The following is a 12,727-nucleotide window of genomic DNA, read 5'->3' as shown; positions in this document are numbered from 1 at the left end:
CTGTTTTTTTTAAACCCCAGGTCTGATCATTAGAGTCACCCCAGTTTACAGTAATAGCGTGTCTGTGGTGCTAGAACGCACATCCGCCTTAGTTTTAGGTTTAATCTACTCCCCTAACGTTGTATTGTCTGATCGCTGTAATCGACATGGTTTACAGCAGTAGTGTGTGCCAGTCTCGCCTATGGTGCCATGTGTAATTAGCGTGTGTGTGTGTGCAGGTGTTCATGAAGGAGGCGGAGCGTCAGAGGCTGCAGGACACCCTTCACAAGGAAGTGATCCGGAAGATCATCTTCCTGCAGCGCTGGTTCAGAGCCCAGCTGGAGAAGAGACACTACCTGCGCATGAGGCAGGCAGCCACCACCATTCAGGTAGTCCCGTCTCACCCAGCCGCACACTCACCCTTACAGCAAACACACGTGCGCTGTTAAACCCATCAAAGGAAGGGCCGTTGAGTGAACGCTGTGCACGTGTCTTCTAATACAGCGATGAGGGGTCAACATTTCTAATGCCCTCCTGGGAGGGTTTCTATGGTACAATAGCACATCTTGCAAAACCAAAATATTTATTTTAAACTGGTGATTGTAATAGAGAAATTGCACTGCAGTATGAATAGGTACCAATATTAATATTACAGTAGTAATACAGATCTTTTTTTATATATATAAATGGTTTTTCTTGTTACGCTGGTAAGCCCACCCTCATGATGATGATTTATTACAGAAATGCTGGCGCTCCTATAATATGCGACACAAGCACAGTGCTGCCACCACTATCCAAGCGCTGTGGCGCGGCTACTCACAGAAAATGGCCTATCAGAAACAGCTGGACGGGATCCGGAAGCTGCAGGCTGTGGTCCGAGGGCACGCCGCACGCAGGAGGTAGGATTCACAGCGCTTTCCCAGTCTGCTTGCCTCCTTGAAGGACCCTGGCTGCCTTAGCTTGGCATTCTCCCCTGGTCCCAGTGTCTTCTGGCTGTTTTTCTCATTGCGTCCTGTTTTTAAGAGCCGAGAAAGAGATGCTGTACTCCAGTGTGTCTGTTTTCTACTTTGAGCTATTCCATCTCAAGCCTCTAGAGGCAATTATACCTGATATTTAAGGAACCTGTCAAACAAACTCTAGTTCTCTTGTTACTGCATGGTTAGATTTTTTTCACCTATTTTTATACCCACATTCATGTCATAATTCGATAGCCCCTCTATTGTTGATTTAAGACCTAGCAGAGTTCTGTAGACCCCTATATTTCCTTTGCTGTCACAAATTAGACACGACTGTAGTTTAGTCTCATTAGAAGGACAGTGCTCTCTAGTCATGCTGGGGTGGTGTTTGAGTTCGGAGGGAAGAGAGACAGTACTGCCCTACTGAACACCCCTTAGATAGACAGGTGTTCCAAGCTTCAATTTGTTTATGCCCTTGCGATACTGTCCCCCAGGTACCGAGCCATGAGTGTGGAGAAACAGCTGGCTGAGGAAGAGGAGGCAGCGGCCAGAAAGAGGGCAGAAGAAGCAGCCACAGCAGCAGCCCAGCGAGAGCAAGCCAGGGAGGAGGAGGAGAAGGGAGAAAAAGGACCAGAGGAGGTCAAGACAGATCCTCAGACAGAGGTGAACGACACAGGGAAGGAGTTAGAGGAGGCAAAGGGAGAGCCCAGCGAGGAAGGGGAAGAGCAGGAGACCTCGAAGCCTGAACCAAGGAAGGGAGACACTCCCCTCTACCTGAGAACCCCTTCAGCCGAGAGCATCGACAAGCTCCCACGCAGCCAGGATAAAAGGGAGAGGAGGAGGCAGAGGGGGCTGGAACACGACAAGCTGCAGAACAAGCTGGTATCCCCCCCAGGGCAGGGTGATCACCCTGCCCCGACCACGGCACCCTCCCCCGCCAAGGGGGAGAAAGCGGACACCGGGAGCAAGCTGAAGGAGCGGTCGGACAGCAAGGAGCTGGATCAGTACACCTTCGTGGAGTGGAAGATGAAGGACTCTCCTGGGAAGAAGGAAGGGAAATGCCCTTCCGATGTGGCCAGGCCCTCCTCCCTCCCGCTGAGCTCCCCGAACTCCAGCGTCGGAGGGGACGGCAAGGAGGCCCAGCGGAACGGGCAGAAGGAACCGAGCAGCCCCACCGGCGGCACTCTCCATCGGTACAGCAACCAGACCGCGCTCCGGAACAAGGGCGAGAGGTGGAAGGAGAAGATCAAAACTGAAGGAGGCCAGCAGGAGAGCCCGTCGCCAGAGAAACCCAAGCTTTTACAGTAAGGATGACGAGCGGAGTTGTGTGCTTTTATTTAATGGTTTGTTCTGTGTTGCATTTCAGTAATGGAACTGTTTTGTTTCTCCCCCCCCAGGACTAAAGGGATCTCCACATCCCTGGAGGACTTGCCTAAGCAGAGTCTCCCGGGATTGGACTACAGTACCTGTGGAACATACAGAAGAAAAGTGGTACAGGATTTTAAAGTCTTTCTCTTGCTGCGCTGGGGAGGTCTCTCAGGACAGGCTGATTTTAGCTTTTAATCACCCTCTGTTAATGCTGTGATCCCTGCCCTATTATAGACACATGTAATAATAATAATAATCTCCCCCTTAGTCTTTTTATAGGTATGCTGGCATTTTCCTTTATAAATCTAAAATTTATTCGGATTGGATTTTTGACATCCAACAGTTGTAGGTTGTGTTGACCCTTTTTTAAATTGTTGCATTGTTTTTGTATTTGCTGGTGTGGGGCTATAAATGGGCTAGAATCACTAAGCATGTGCTCTTGTGCATAGGGCACCCATGTATTTATTTATTTTTTTAAAGAAAGAGCAATACTCCTACGCAAACCTTACGTTCCTGTACCTGAAAAACAAATACACAAAGCTGTTTCTGAACTTTGTAGTACACCTTGGAGCAAATCCTTAGGGAATTTGGTCCAAAGGAGAGTTCTGGGATCTGCAAACGTAAATTCGTCACGCCTCCTGTACAGAATGTCACTGTGAGGCAGTGATTAGAGTGAGGTGGGGGTTGATGCCAAGCAGAAGTTGGGAAAACTGCAAATCCTGTTTTCATACATTTCTGTAAGACGGGAAAACGCCACGAGATCTTCACACACAAAGGTAACCTGTAACCTGACGGTGCTACCGTGTAATGCAGTTTGTGAGACCAGGCACAGAATCATAACCCAACAATCGCCCTCGTCTCTAACTAACACCTCCGCAGACGGTTGTTTCTCAAAGGGGCGCAGGTTTGAGAAGGTAGTCAGATTGGCAGTTTTTCTTCCACCAAACCGATTTGAGGCAGTTTGTGGGGCGCGGCTGCTTTCGATAAACGGCTGCTGCTTGATTTTTGAATTCTCTGAACCTTTAGGAGTTTGGGCATCACAAGCGGAGGCTTGCCCTCATGCGCAGTCGTCTGATCGATATAAGTGCGGAGATGGAAGATATGGAGTACTGGACCTTCCCACTCCCTCCTATTACCCCCGTCTCCCCCTTATCCCCCAAGGGGAAGGGGCAGGTACAACACTGGATTGAGGGGCAGGTTTAACACACTGGTGGAACTGTGATGAAATCGTTGTGTCTGTGTACTGTAGCTACTGGTTTAATGTAGAACAGTATTGATTTGTAATGAGGCTAACTGCTCTTCATGTCTAAAAGCTAGGCCTCTGTCTTGATCGTAGCTATTAGTATTTTTTTTTTTTTTCATTAAAACACACCAGTAGATTTAAATTCAGTAGCTAACGTAACTCTTTGATAATCTGGTGTTTTTTAAGATCTACTGGAAATCAGATGTGTTCATGGCTAAAATAAAACCGTCAAAAGTTACCCTGCATTCCCACATATAATGCCTGTTTTCTTTTCTTCGCAGTCTCCTGCCAAATCCTTCGCAGACTCTGTGAAGCAGCCCAACCTGAAGAGACGTGTGAACGAGAGCCCAGGCCACCAGGAGACTGTAGCTGCCCCCCAGCCGCAGCCCCAGCCCCAGCCGCAGCCCCCGACACCGGACTCCAAGTACGATACAGATACCGTCCCGTTAGCTGAGATAAATGACGTCATTCTAGTGAAGAGCGACGCACTCGTGGGAAATCACCCCTGCGCTTATGTAAACCAAAAAAAACTAAAAACAAGACAGTGTGGAAAACGATACCGGCTGTTTTCTTTCCAAATATAGGAATAAAAACACTTCCAGGGACTTTTTTTTTTTTTTAAAAAGATTCCTAGAATTCCTCCCTGTAATGTGTTCATGTTAGTGTCCGGTTCCCAAGGACAGCTGGAGCGAGCGGCTTTGCTCTCAATACAGAAGATCTGTAGTAATATACTTCCACAAAGCTGTCCTGAAAAGGCTGCTGAGATGATGTGTGTAAATACAGAACTAGCAGATGATGTCCGATGTGTTAAATAGTGATCCATTTTTGCATGTTTGTTCGGTGGTGGGGGGTGGAGCTGGGGATGTAATATTTGTAACACAAACGAGAGAGTAGCTAGAAACTTAGAAACCATAAACCGGATGTGGTTGATGCATTTCTCTTCAGATCAAATATTAAACTGCAAGACCTGTGTTCCGGTGTCATGAGCCAGCACACATGGTTTTAACTCTGAGATTATGATTTAATAAACATGTGACTAAATAACGCACCTTTGTACTGCAGTTAATATTGTCCTTTAAGAACTTTAACTTGGAGAAACCTCTTTCAATTGTAAATATTAGTATTTAAAAAGAAGAAAAAAGTATAATAGGGATGGAAATAAGACTCCCATTGCATAGCAGCTTGAGCCCTTCCTGGTTTTCCTTTGAATTACACACCTGAGCTTGTTGCTTATACACTTTCTAATCAAGCTTGTTGTAAAACCTGGAGTTGGTGAAACTGCTATGCAATAGGAGTCTTATTTCCATCCCTGTGTATGCAATGCTGACAGGCTCTGACAGACGTTCTGTGTTGTGTCTGTTCCAGGCCTGGCTTCTTCCGCAAGATCCTGAAGAAACACGATAAGCGTTCTAACAAAGACTTGCACACGCCGGAAGAACCTGAAATTACGTTTTCCCAGGCCGTGGCTGAATACATGCAGCTGAATAAAGTCAGCGAAGGTAAAAAATTTCACGAAGAACAGGTTTTAAAAAAAAAAAAAAAAACTTTGGCCACTCCTGAATTAGACCCTTGAAACACTCTTTCCCTCCTCCTGCCAGTAACCTATCCAGGGATGGAAATAAACTCCCCAGCTGCATAGCTGCTGTAGCAATGGTGAAGCACGGTGTGGGAAGCCGGTATTTGGGCTTTCTCACAAAGCCATGCCAATTCACCTCAATCATTCCCTGAAGGGCCCTGCACTGCTTACACTGCTCTTTTACATTATACTGACCTCTAGTGGCTTAAAATGCTAATACTTACACAGGAGCATTTTATTAATTTTTTTCACCCACAAAGGCTAGGTGTTGTGTGAACCCACACCTCTAACATAAGCTTGTGGGGTTTTTATTCTGTATTTTTTTTTTGGTTTGTTTTAACATTTTTAATGGTGCTGTTTAGATCCACCCCAGTTTTAGATCGATGCAAATAAATAAAAAAATAAAACCCTGAGATGTTCTCTTCCAACTGAGAATCCACCACGTTTCTACAAACAAAAGCCTACTTCTGTCCAGCAGGACCCTGTGTCCCATGCTTTTGCCCCCCCAGTGTCTTGTCTATCTCCCTGAGTGTTCTTTCCTGTGCCCAGGACCCCCGCAGCACCCAGGGGACCCTTCCCCAAAGGCTAGGAAGAACACAGACATCAAGATCAGCAATGCCCCCCCGTGTTCGGAGCAGTGGCACACCTCCCTGCAGCGCGAGATCACCAACACCAACGAGCTGAAGGAGCTGGATGAGTTCCTCCGCAACCAGGTCCGTCTGAGCTCTGCTGCCCTCGCTGGGGATCCGTACCAACAATCCTATTGAGCACCTACTGCTTATAAAAATTGGGGGGAAAAAATCCCATGGCATAGCAGTTTGATCCATTCCTGGTTTTACTAGGAGTTTAATAACACACCTGAGCTTGTTACCTGTACACTGTAGCTAATCAAGCTTGTATTAAAACCTAGAATAGGTCTTTTTTTTTTAGTTTATTTCTTTTTGTTAAGTGAACTCTCTTCTCTGGCCAGGTGAACGACCTGCGGTCTCGTGGGAAGCAGCTGTCGGACACTGAGAACATCTTCATCATGGCCACCATGCAGTTCCGAGAGAATATCAAGACCATGTACAGCCGTCAGGTAAAACAGCACAAGAGCATCGGAAACCAACGATTCGGGCACATCAATGCAGGTTCCGGTTCCTTCTACTCTGGTACTCAGACACTGTTTGTCTTGTCTTCGTTCCAGAACCAGCCGGCTAACATTCGCTACAGGAACCTGATGAAGAACTACCAGTTGAAGGTGGCCAGCCTGGCCGGGGAGAAGCAGAAGGCCGAGGTGCAGCTGGTGGTCAACCTGTTCCAGTCGGTGCTGGACGGCTTCATCCGGGCCGAGATCAAGAAGGAGGAAGCCGAGCCCGCCAAGGTAGAGCGCTGCCCGGTCATTCAGCACCGCACCCGTGCCGCGAAACAGAGGATTACTTTGAATTCAAAAATACATTTACAGAGGAACGGGTTCGGTAGAATCAGTACTGCTGGACCTGTGAGCACTTGAATCGGATTAAACCACCTCGACTCGATTCCAAACTGGTTTGCATGCAGAATATTTGGGAGACGATTTGGGATTCCTCAAACGGGTAGCTTGGATGTGATATAGCTTGGGCACATAAGCAAGGCAATAGTGACTCCAGAGCCCGGGGCTATCCAGAGGTGATTTAGAAATTAGCTAATGAACAGCACAAGGTTTTTTTTTTTTTTTTTTTTAAATGTTCCTTTTAATTTTTTTCCAGCCCACAAAAACTCGGAAGAGAAGAAAAAAAGACAAGTGTGTAAGTATGACCCGTTTCTCATTGGGGATGAGAAGACTCCAGATGGATGTTGTTTACTGTACCATAAATAAGCAGACCTGCTTTCTCAAGGGTATCTGCATGTGCGTTAGAGATCTGGCTATCGGCTTTTGCTAATGCAGCGCTTCCCAAACCCAGTCCTCGGGATCCCAGTATCTTCTGGTTTTCATTCCAACTGAGCTCCCAATTACTTATTGTTTTCAGTTGGAGATTTCAAGTTTACTATAACATTTTATAAGTACCTTTTGAAATCTGCAACTTTTTAGGAGAGCTCAGTTGCATTGAAAACCAGAAGACACTGGGGTCCTGAGGACTGGGTGTGGGTATCTCTAGTATCTAAGGAAATGTACTTCCAAGCTCATGTATTAAATCTACTGTGCCCACGCCCAACTTGTAGAGTCCTAGAGCTGCACCTGCAGGATCTTTGTAACAGTGCAAGTGTATTTGATATTAAAACCCTTTTTCTTTCAGTCGGAGAAACGCATGGGCCACGTGCTCAGCAGCTATCAGGTGAACATCATCCAGTCCTGTGATCAGTGCACCTCCTACATCTTTGCCATGGAGAAAGCCCTCATCTGCAGCTGTGAGTGTTCTGTGGGTCTAGCTCTGTTTTTTGATTTGCATACATTTTGAATGCATTGCCGGAATCTCTGCAACCAAACAGCAGTGAGGCAAAAAGACATCTGGAGATATTGGCAAGCCGGGGGCCGTGTCCTGTAAAAACAAACGGCCGCTAATGCTGCTTCTCTTTCGTCTCCTCAGACTGCAAGATTATCTGTCACAAGAAATGCATCAGTAAAATCCAAAACGAATGCACCTCCTACTGTGTGATGAAGGTAAGCTCCATACGCGGCAGTGATCTGGGAATCTGATTGTGCAGTTTGATACAACATACGTTGATAGTTCAATGTGTATATCCATTCATGGTTTTGTAAAAATTGCATTCCGGTTCATAACTTCTGGTCGCTAGCCCTTGTCCTGACTGGTGTAAATCAAACCGGGAAATACTTGTATTGGCTGGCTTACACAGAGCAGTCGATTTTCACAGTACAGCTTGTGTATTACTGGGAACTTCTCGGACAGACCAATCCCGGTTTTCTTGTTTGACAGAATGAGACGGAGGCAGGCTCCCGGCACTTTGGCGTGCGGGTTTGTGCTCTCACTAGCGAGCGGAACCCGGTGCCCATTGTCCTGGAGATCCTGCTGGAGCACGTGGAGATGAATGGGCTGTACACAGAGGGTATCTACCGCAAGTCTGGCTCTGCCAATCGTATGAAGGAGCTGTGGCAGAGGCTGGAGGCAGGTGGGTGAAGGGCGAAGGACCAGGCATGAAAACAAGACTCCTGCTGCATAGCAGTGTTACCCATTCCAGGTTTTATGATGAGCTTGATTAGCCACCGTTTGTATGTAACAAGCTTACGTGTGTCTTGTTAAAAAAACAAGAATGGATCAAACTGCTATGCGTTTGGGGGTTTATTTCTAGAGGTATTTCTAGAAAAGTGTGTTCAAGCGTCTAAATCAGGGGTGGCCAAAGTTCCACTCCGGGTCTTTGTTCCAACCCTGTTCTAAATTGTTTAATTGAACTAATTAAACCTCCATCCAGACCCTGAAGTAGTTAATGATCTAATTGTACCTGTTAAACTGCAGTGGACTGGCACCCCAGGACTGTGATTGAACACCCTTGCTCGAATTGTTTTATCTGACAATCATTCATTCACCTAAAACAGCTTGTTAACCCCCGATTTCCGGTGAAATATTGAAAAGCTTGAATTGCTGAATCGAGGAATAACGAGTGAACGCTGCGTATTCCGAATGCCAAATCATCCAGTGTGGTTTTTATAAATTGTAAATTCGTGGAATAATTCAATCACCCCTCTCCCCTTGTCCTGTGTCTGTCCTCCTCCTCTACAGATCCCACCGCTGTGAATTTAGAGGAGTATCCTATCCATGCTGTCACCGGCATTCTCAAACAGTGGCTCAGGGAACTCCCTGACCCTCTCATGACCTTCACCTATTACAATGACTTCCTGCACGCCGTGGGTAAGTGACACTGCGTGCCCCCTTGCCCTCTTTATACAGGACCTTGGAGAGCAAGCAAGACTGGTCTGGACTAATCTATGCAAACTGGCTGTACAATAATGATAATGCATTGAAGACACTGAAATATTCTAGTCGAAATGTTTGTCAAATAAATTTGATGAAAGTCTGTTTCACAAAACCAGATTGTTTGTTTATGTTCAGGCATTTCAGATTTTTAGTAACATCAGGCCCTTTCACATGTAGTGTGGATCCCAACTCATTGTGTGTCTCTGTGTGGGTGTGTGTCTGTGTGGGTGTGTGTCTCTCTGTGTTCCTGCAGAAATGCCAGGGAAGCAGGAGCAGCTTCAGGCCATTTATCGCATTCTGGAGCAACTCCCCCAGGCTAACTACAACACCCTGGAGAGACTCGTCTTCCACTTGGTCAGGTAATACACATACCAGCAGCATCACCGCCACTCTAACCTTCCCAGCCAGGTGCAGAACGTCAGGGAGCCTCATTATACAACTGGGAATGAACTTGGTACAGACCTCCTTTATGCGTGAGTTCAGGCCTTTGGTTAGTTGGAGTAAAGGATATATATTGAACTCCAGGGCTCTGCACTTCTCCAATTTCTCAGATGGCTTTTAACTTTGGTTAAGTGTGTTTGTTCCATGTTTTGTTGATGCAGCTCACAGTAATGTTCTGTTTCTGTCCTAGGCAGTGGTAGTGCATGTTGCTGTCCGGCACTTGTACCTAGTTTTGGTGTGTTTCCTCTCTTGCAGAGTGGCCAAAGAGGAGCCTCATAACCGGATGACCCCCAATGCCTTGGCAATCGTGTACGCTCCCTGTATCTTACGCTGCCCCGATAACGCAGACCCCCTGACCAGCATGAAAGATGTTGCAAAGACTACTATGTGAGTGTTTCTGACTTCGGCTGTTCGTATCGGGGTCTTGTGTAGCCTGATCCCAGAAGTTTCCCAGCATGGGGGTGTGTGTTAGGGAGGTAGTCCAGATCAAGCTGCAGTAGGGGAGGGTGCCTCCCTCCCCAATTCTGACTCTAGCATCTATATCAATAAATTGGCCCTGCTTGGCTTCTGAATGCCTACCTATATATAAAGATGCTTATGTAGGATGTCTGTTTGAATGTATGTCACTCAATGTTTAAGGTGTAACCTAAAAGACCCAATATAAGCAAACCCAGGGTCTGGAATTAACTTGCCTGGGTTTATTTTGCCTGCAGGTGTGTGGAAATGCTGATAAACGAGCAGATAAGAAAATATAACGAGAGGATTGAAGAAATCGAGCAGCTGGAATATGCAGAGGCCCTGGCTGTCAACCAGCTCAAGCTGAAGAGACAGAACACGGTAATCTAGAATGAGCTCTGTCATTGATTCCGGTCGGATGGCACTATGCTGTGGGCGTCTGTCATTCATTACAGGGAGCTGTAATCCAAAAACTAAGCGTGGATTTCAGCAGTGTTTGCAACTTTTTCTTGAATCCACACAGTCTTTAACTGGTGCAGATGTTTTATACTGAATGGGTGGGAAAAAATTCAATCCAGGTATCAACCATGGAAATTGAGTAAAAGGAAGTTTAGAACGGAAGGTAGGAAGCACTTTTTACACAGTTATAAATGCATGGAATAGCCTACCAGGTGAAGTAGTTCATCTAAAACACTGGGAGCATTTTAAAAAAGTTCCCTCCCAGTAGGAGAGAGTGGTGCGCTAACAAGGGACGAGCCTTGATGGGCAGAATGTGAACGAAAACCTTTCTTATGTCCTTTTAAAAATTGAGCCAATTAAACCCCTACACAGGTCCTAATGCCTTTAATCATTTAATTCATCCTGTTTGACCTGGAGTGGAGTAGCCCTGGGGGTACCGGAGTTGCCCACACCTGATACACGGTGTAATTGCAGGGCTCCCCTGGTGTGGCGCTGGGGGTCTGTGCTGGTGACAGGTTGTGGGGATTCTCTCCTGGCACACTTTGCCCTGTTGATTTTGAATGTGTTTTTTTTTTCTTCTGGTTTCCTTCTCTCCTGTAGCTGTGGCCTTTAGAACTCAGGTTCTCTCCTTACAAGAGAGTGGTGGTACGTATCAGCCCTGCCTGGTCCCTGCAGCTGCTGCAGGTTTACTCGCTCATTCTCCTACCCATCGTTTACTCGCTCGTTCTCCTACCCATTCTCCTGCATGGCATGACGTTCTCTGCATCCTATTTCATTACCAGCAATGCACAGCGGTGGTTGTATATTGGTTTTCACCGTTCGACGGGGTTGCGTTTTCCAGAGTGTCGCTGGATCGCCTCCTTCATGGCAGGCTGTTTTTCCACAGCGGCAGCCCAGGGGGTCTCCTGATTTCATTACACAGCGGTGCCCGTTAATACCGCTTCACTTTTCATTTTGAAATCCTGTGTGACAGTGGCAAGACCTGCTGCTAAAGAAAACTGTGGCATATTTCAAACTGATTTGTTCCATTGACAGTAGTATAGGTAACATTTCTGGATAGTAATGATTTTGTGCAGCAAGTGTACATTTACACCAAATAAAAAAAAATCTATTTAAAAAGGTAAATTCTAGTAGTAGTTGAACTGTATTTCAAGGGTTCAGAATGGAATATACCAGCCTGCATATTTCATTGCATGAGGTTTTGGTTGTTTTTTTTGTTTCTCCTGTAGGAGGCAGTATAGGACTGCCCTTTTTTCATTCCCAGCTCCCTTTTCTAAGGGTTCATTTGCTGCAGTTCCCTCCAGGGGTTCCTGTAGCCTGCTGGACATCCAGCATTTGCAGACTGCCGTTCTCCAGCGCCCATCCACCTTCCTTCCAGTCATCAAAAAGCACTAACACCTGCACGGCATGATCCCAATGTATCTGAAAAGTCACACTTCTCCATCACTGCTGTGTACATTCACTGTTGCCTTAAAACCAGATGGTAGATTCACTTTTGAGGTTACACTCTATCTAACCTGGTGCTAACTGCCACCAAACTTATTTCCTTTAACTTATTTGTTTAGGCTAGTAGTCTAACCTGGTTTGATGCACAGTATAGGGATTACTACTGCTCTGGTAGCCCTGGTAAATGCAGCCGCATCCCTGTGTTAATGAAGTCTCCTCCCTGGTGCTCCCCAGGTGAATGAGAAGTCCTCTGTGGATCTGAGCCCTGTTCATGAGGACAGCCCCACGGACTCGGACATCGAAGCAGAGAAAACGCTCATGGAGCGCATCAAGTCCATCAAGGAAGAGAAGTAAGTCCTCATACCTGAGCCCTGTGGAGGCCAGGTAGGCTAATCATGCCTAGACCTGTGCTGTCTGTTAAATCTCACGCCATTCAAAGACCTGCCACCACTTCAGCACCGGGCAGAACTCCTAGTAACCTTCGAATGTGATTATTCTTTATCAGGGAGTTCTGTAGCTAATCGCCTTTCAGCCAAATTCAGTGCTGTATTTTGATCTCCTCCTCCCAGGGAAGAGATAGTCTACCGGCTCCCGGAGCTGGAGCAGCCTGGCTCGGATCAGGAGAACCTCGACTCTGAAGCCTCTCTGAGCACCGAGAGCCTGCTGGACGAGCGGACGGGGATCTTGGACTCCGAAGGTCAGTATTAAGGTACAGTCGCCCTGCTTTTAACTTCCTATTTACTTTGCATGCTGCATTGGGCTCGCAGTCCACTGGGTGTGGGGGAAGCACATAGAAAAAGGGCTGCTTCCGAGACTTAGGAGAATGGGATTTTAAAACTTCAGGGGATCAACGACTTTTAATGTGTCCTACTCATCAGAGACGGTGGTCATGTCCCTATTGAGCCTGTTTTGT

At 46.6% G+C, this 12,727-nt stretch overlaps 1 protein-coding gene across 11 annotated transcripts in view; it reads left to right on the top strand.

Annotated features, from left to right (window-relative positions):
* Positions 1 to 12,727, top strand: part of LOC131721881 (unconventional myosin-IXb-like) — a 58,787-nt gene that overhangs the window by 41,789 nt on the left and 4,271 nt on the right. For 7 of the 11 annotated variants that reach the window (XM_059015186.1, XM_059015193.1, XM_059015190.1 and 4 more), the window contains 20 exons: positions 219 to 368; positions 721 to 878; positions 1,430 to 2,239; positions 2,333 to 2,426; positions 3,828 to 3,970; positions 4,912 to 5,045; positions 5,672 to 5,835; positions 6,093 to 6,200; positions 6,309 to 6,485; positions 6,850 to 6,888; positions 7,378 to 7,489; positions 7,669 to 7,742; positions 8,017 to 8,209; positions 8,818 to 8,946; positions 9,266 to 9,371; positions 9,709 to 9,840; positions 10,167 to 10,290; positions 10,969 to 11,013; positions 12,049 to 12,164; positions 12,384 to 12,511. In XM_059015186.1, the coding sequence (XP_058871169.1) occupies positions 219 to 368; positions 721 to 878; positions 1,430 to 2,239; positions 2,333 to 2,426; positions 3,828 to 3,970; positions 4,912 to 5,045; positions 5,672 to 5,835; positions 6,093 to 6,200; positions 6,309 to 6,485; positions 6,850 to 6,888; positions 7,378 to 7,489; positions 7,669 to 7,742; positions 8,017 to 8,209; positions 8,818 to 8,946; positions 9,266 to 9,371; positions 9,709 to 9,840; positions 10,167 to 10,290; positions 10,969 to 11,013; positions 12,049 to 12,164; positions 12,384 to 12,511 (3,136 nt within the window). Of the gene's footprint in view, positions 1 to 218; positions 369 to 720; positions 879 to 1,429; positions 2,240 to 2,332; positions 2,427 to 3,827; positions 3,971 to 4,911; positions 5,046 to 5,671; positions 5,836 to 6,092; positions 6,201 to 6,308; positions 6,486 to 6,849; positions 6,889 to 7,377; positions 7,490 to 7,668; positions 7,743 to 8,016; positions 8,210 to 8,817; positions 8,947 to 9,265; positions 9,372 to 9,708; positions 9,841 to 10,166; positions 10,291 to 10,968; positions 11,014 to 12,048; positions 12,165 to 12,383; positions 12,524 to 12,727 lie in introns of all 11 variants that reach the window. The other 4 variants (XM_059015194.1, XM_059015195.1, XM_059015188.1 and 1 more) reach the window with 3 other exon arrangements.

Source organism: Acipenser ruthenus, chromosome 49 (genome assembly GCF_902713425.1).
Source record: "Acipenser ruthenus chromosome 49, fAciRut3.2 maternal haplotype, whole genome shotgun sequence".
Classification (NCBI taxonomy): Eukaryota; Metazoa; Chordata; class Actinopteri; order Acipenseriformes; family Acipenseridae; genus Acipenser; species Acipenser ruthenus.
The sequence above is the reverse complement of the archived record's forward strand: the minus strand, read 5'-3'. Positions and strand labels throughout refer to the sequence as shown.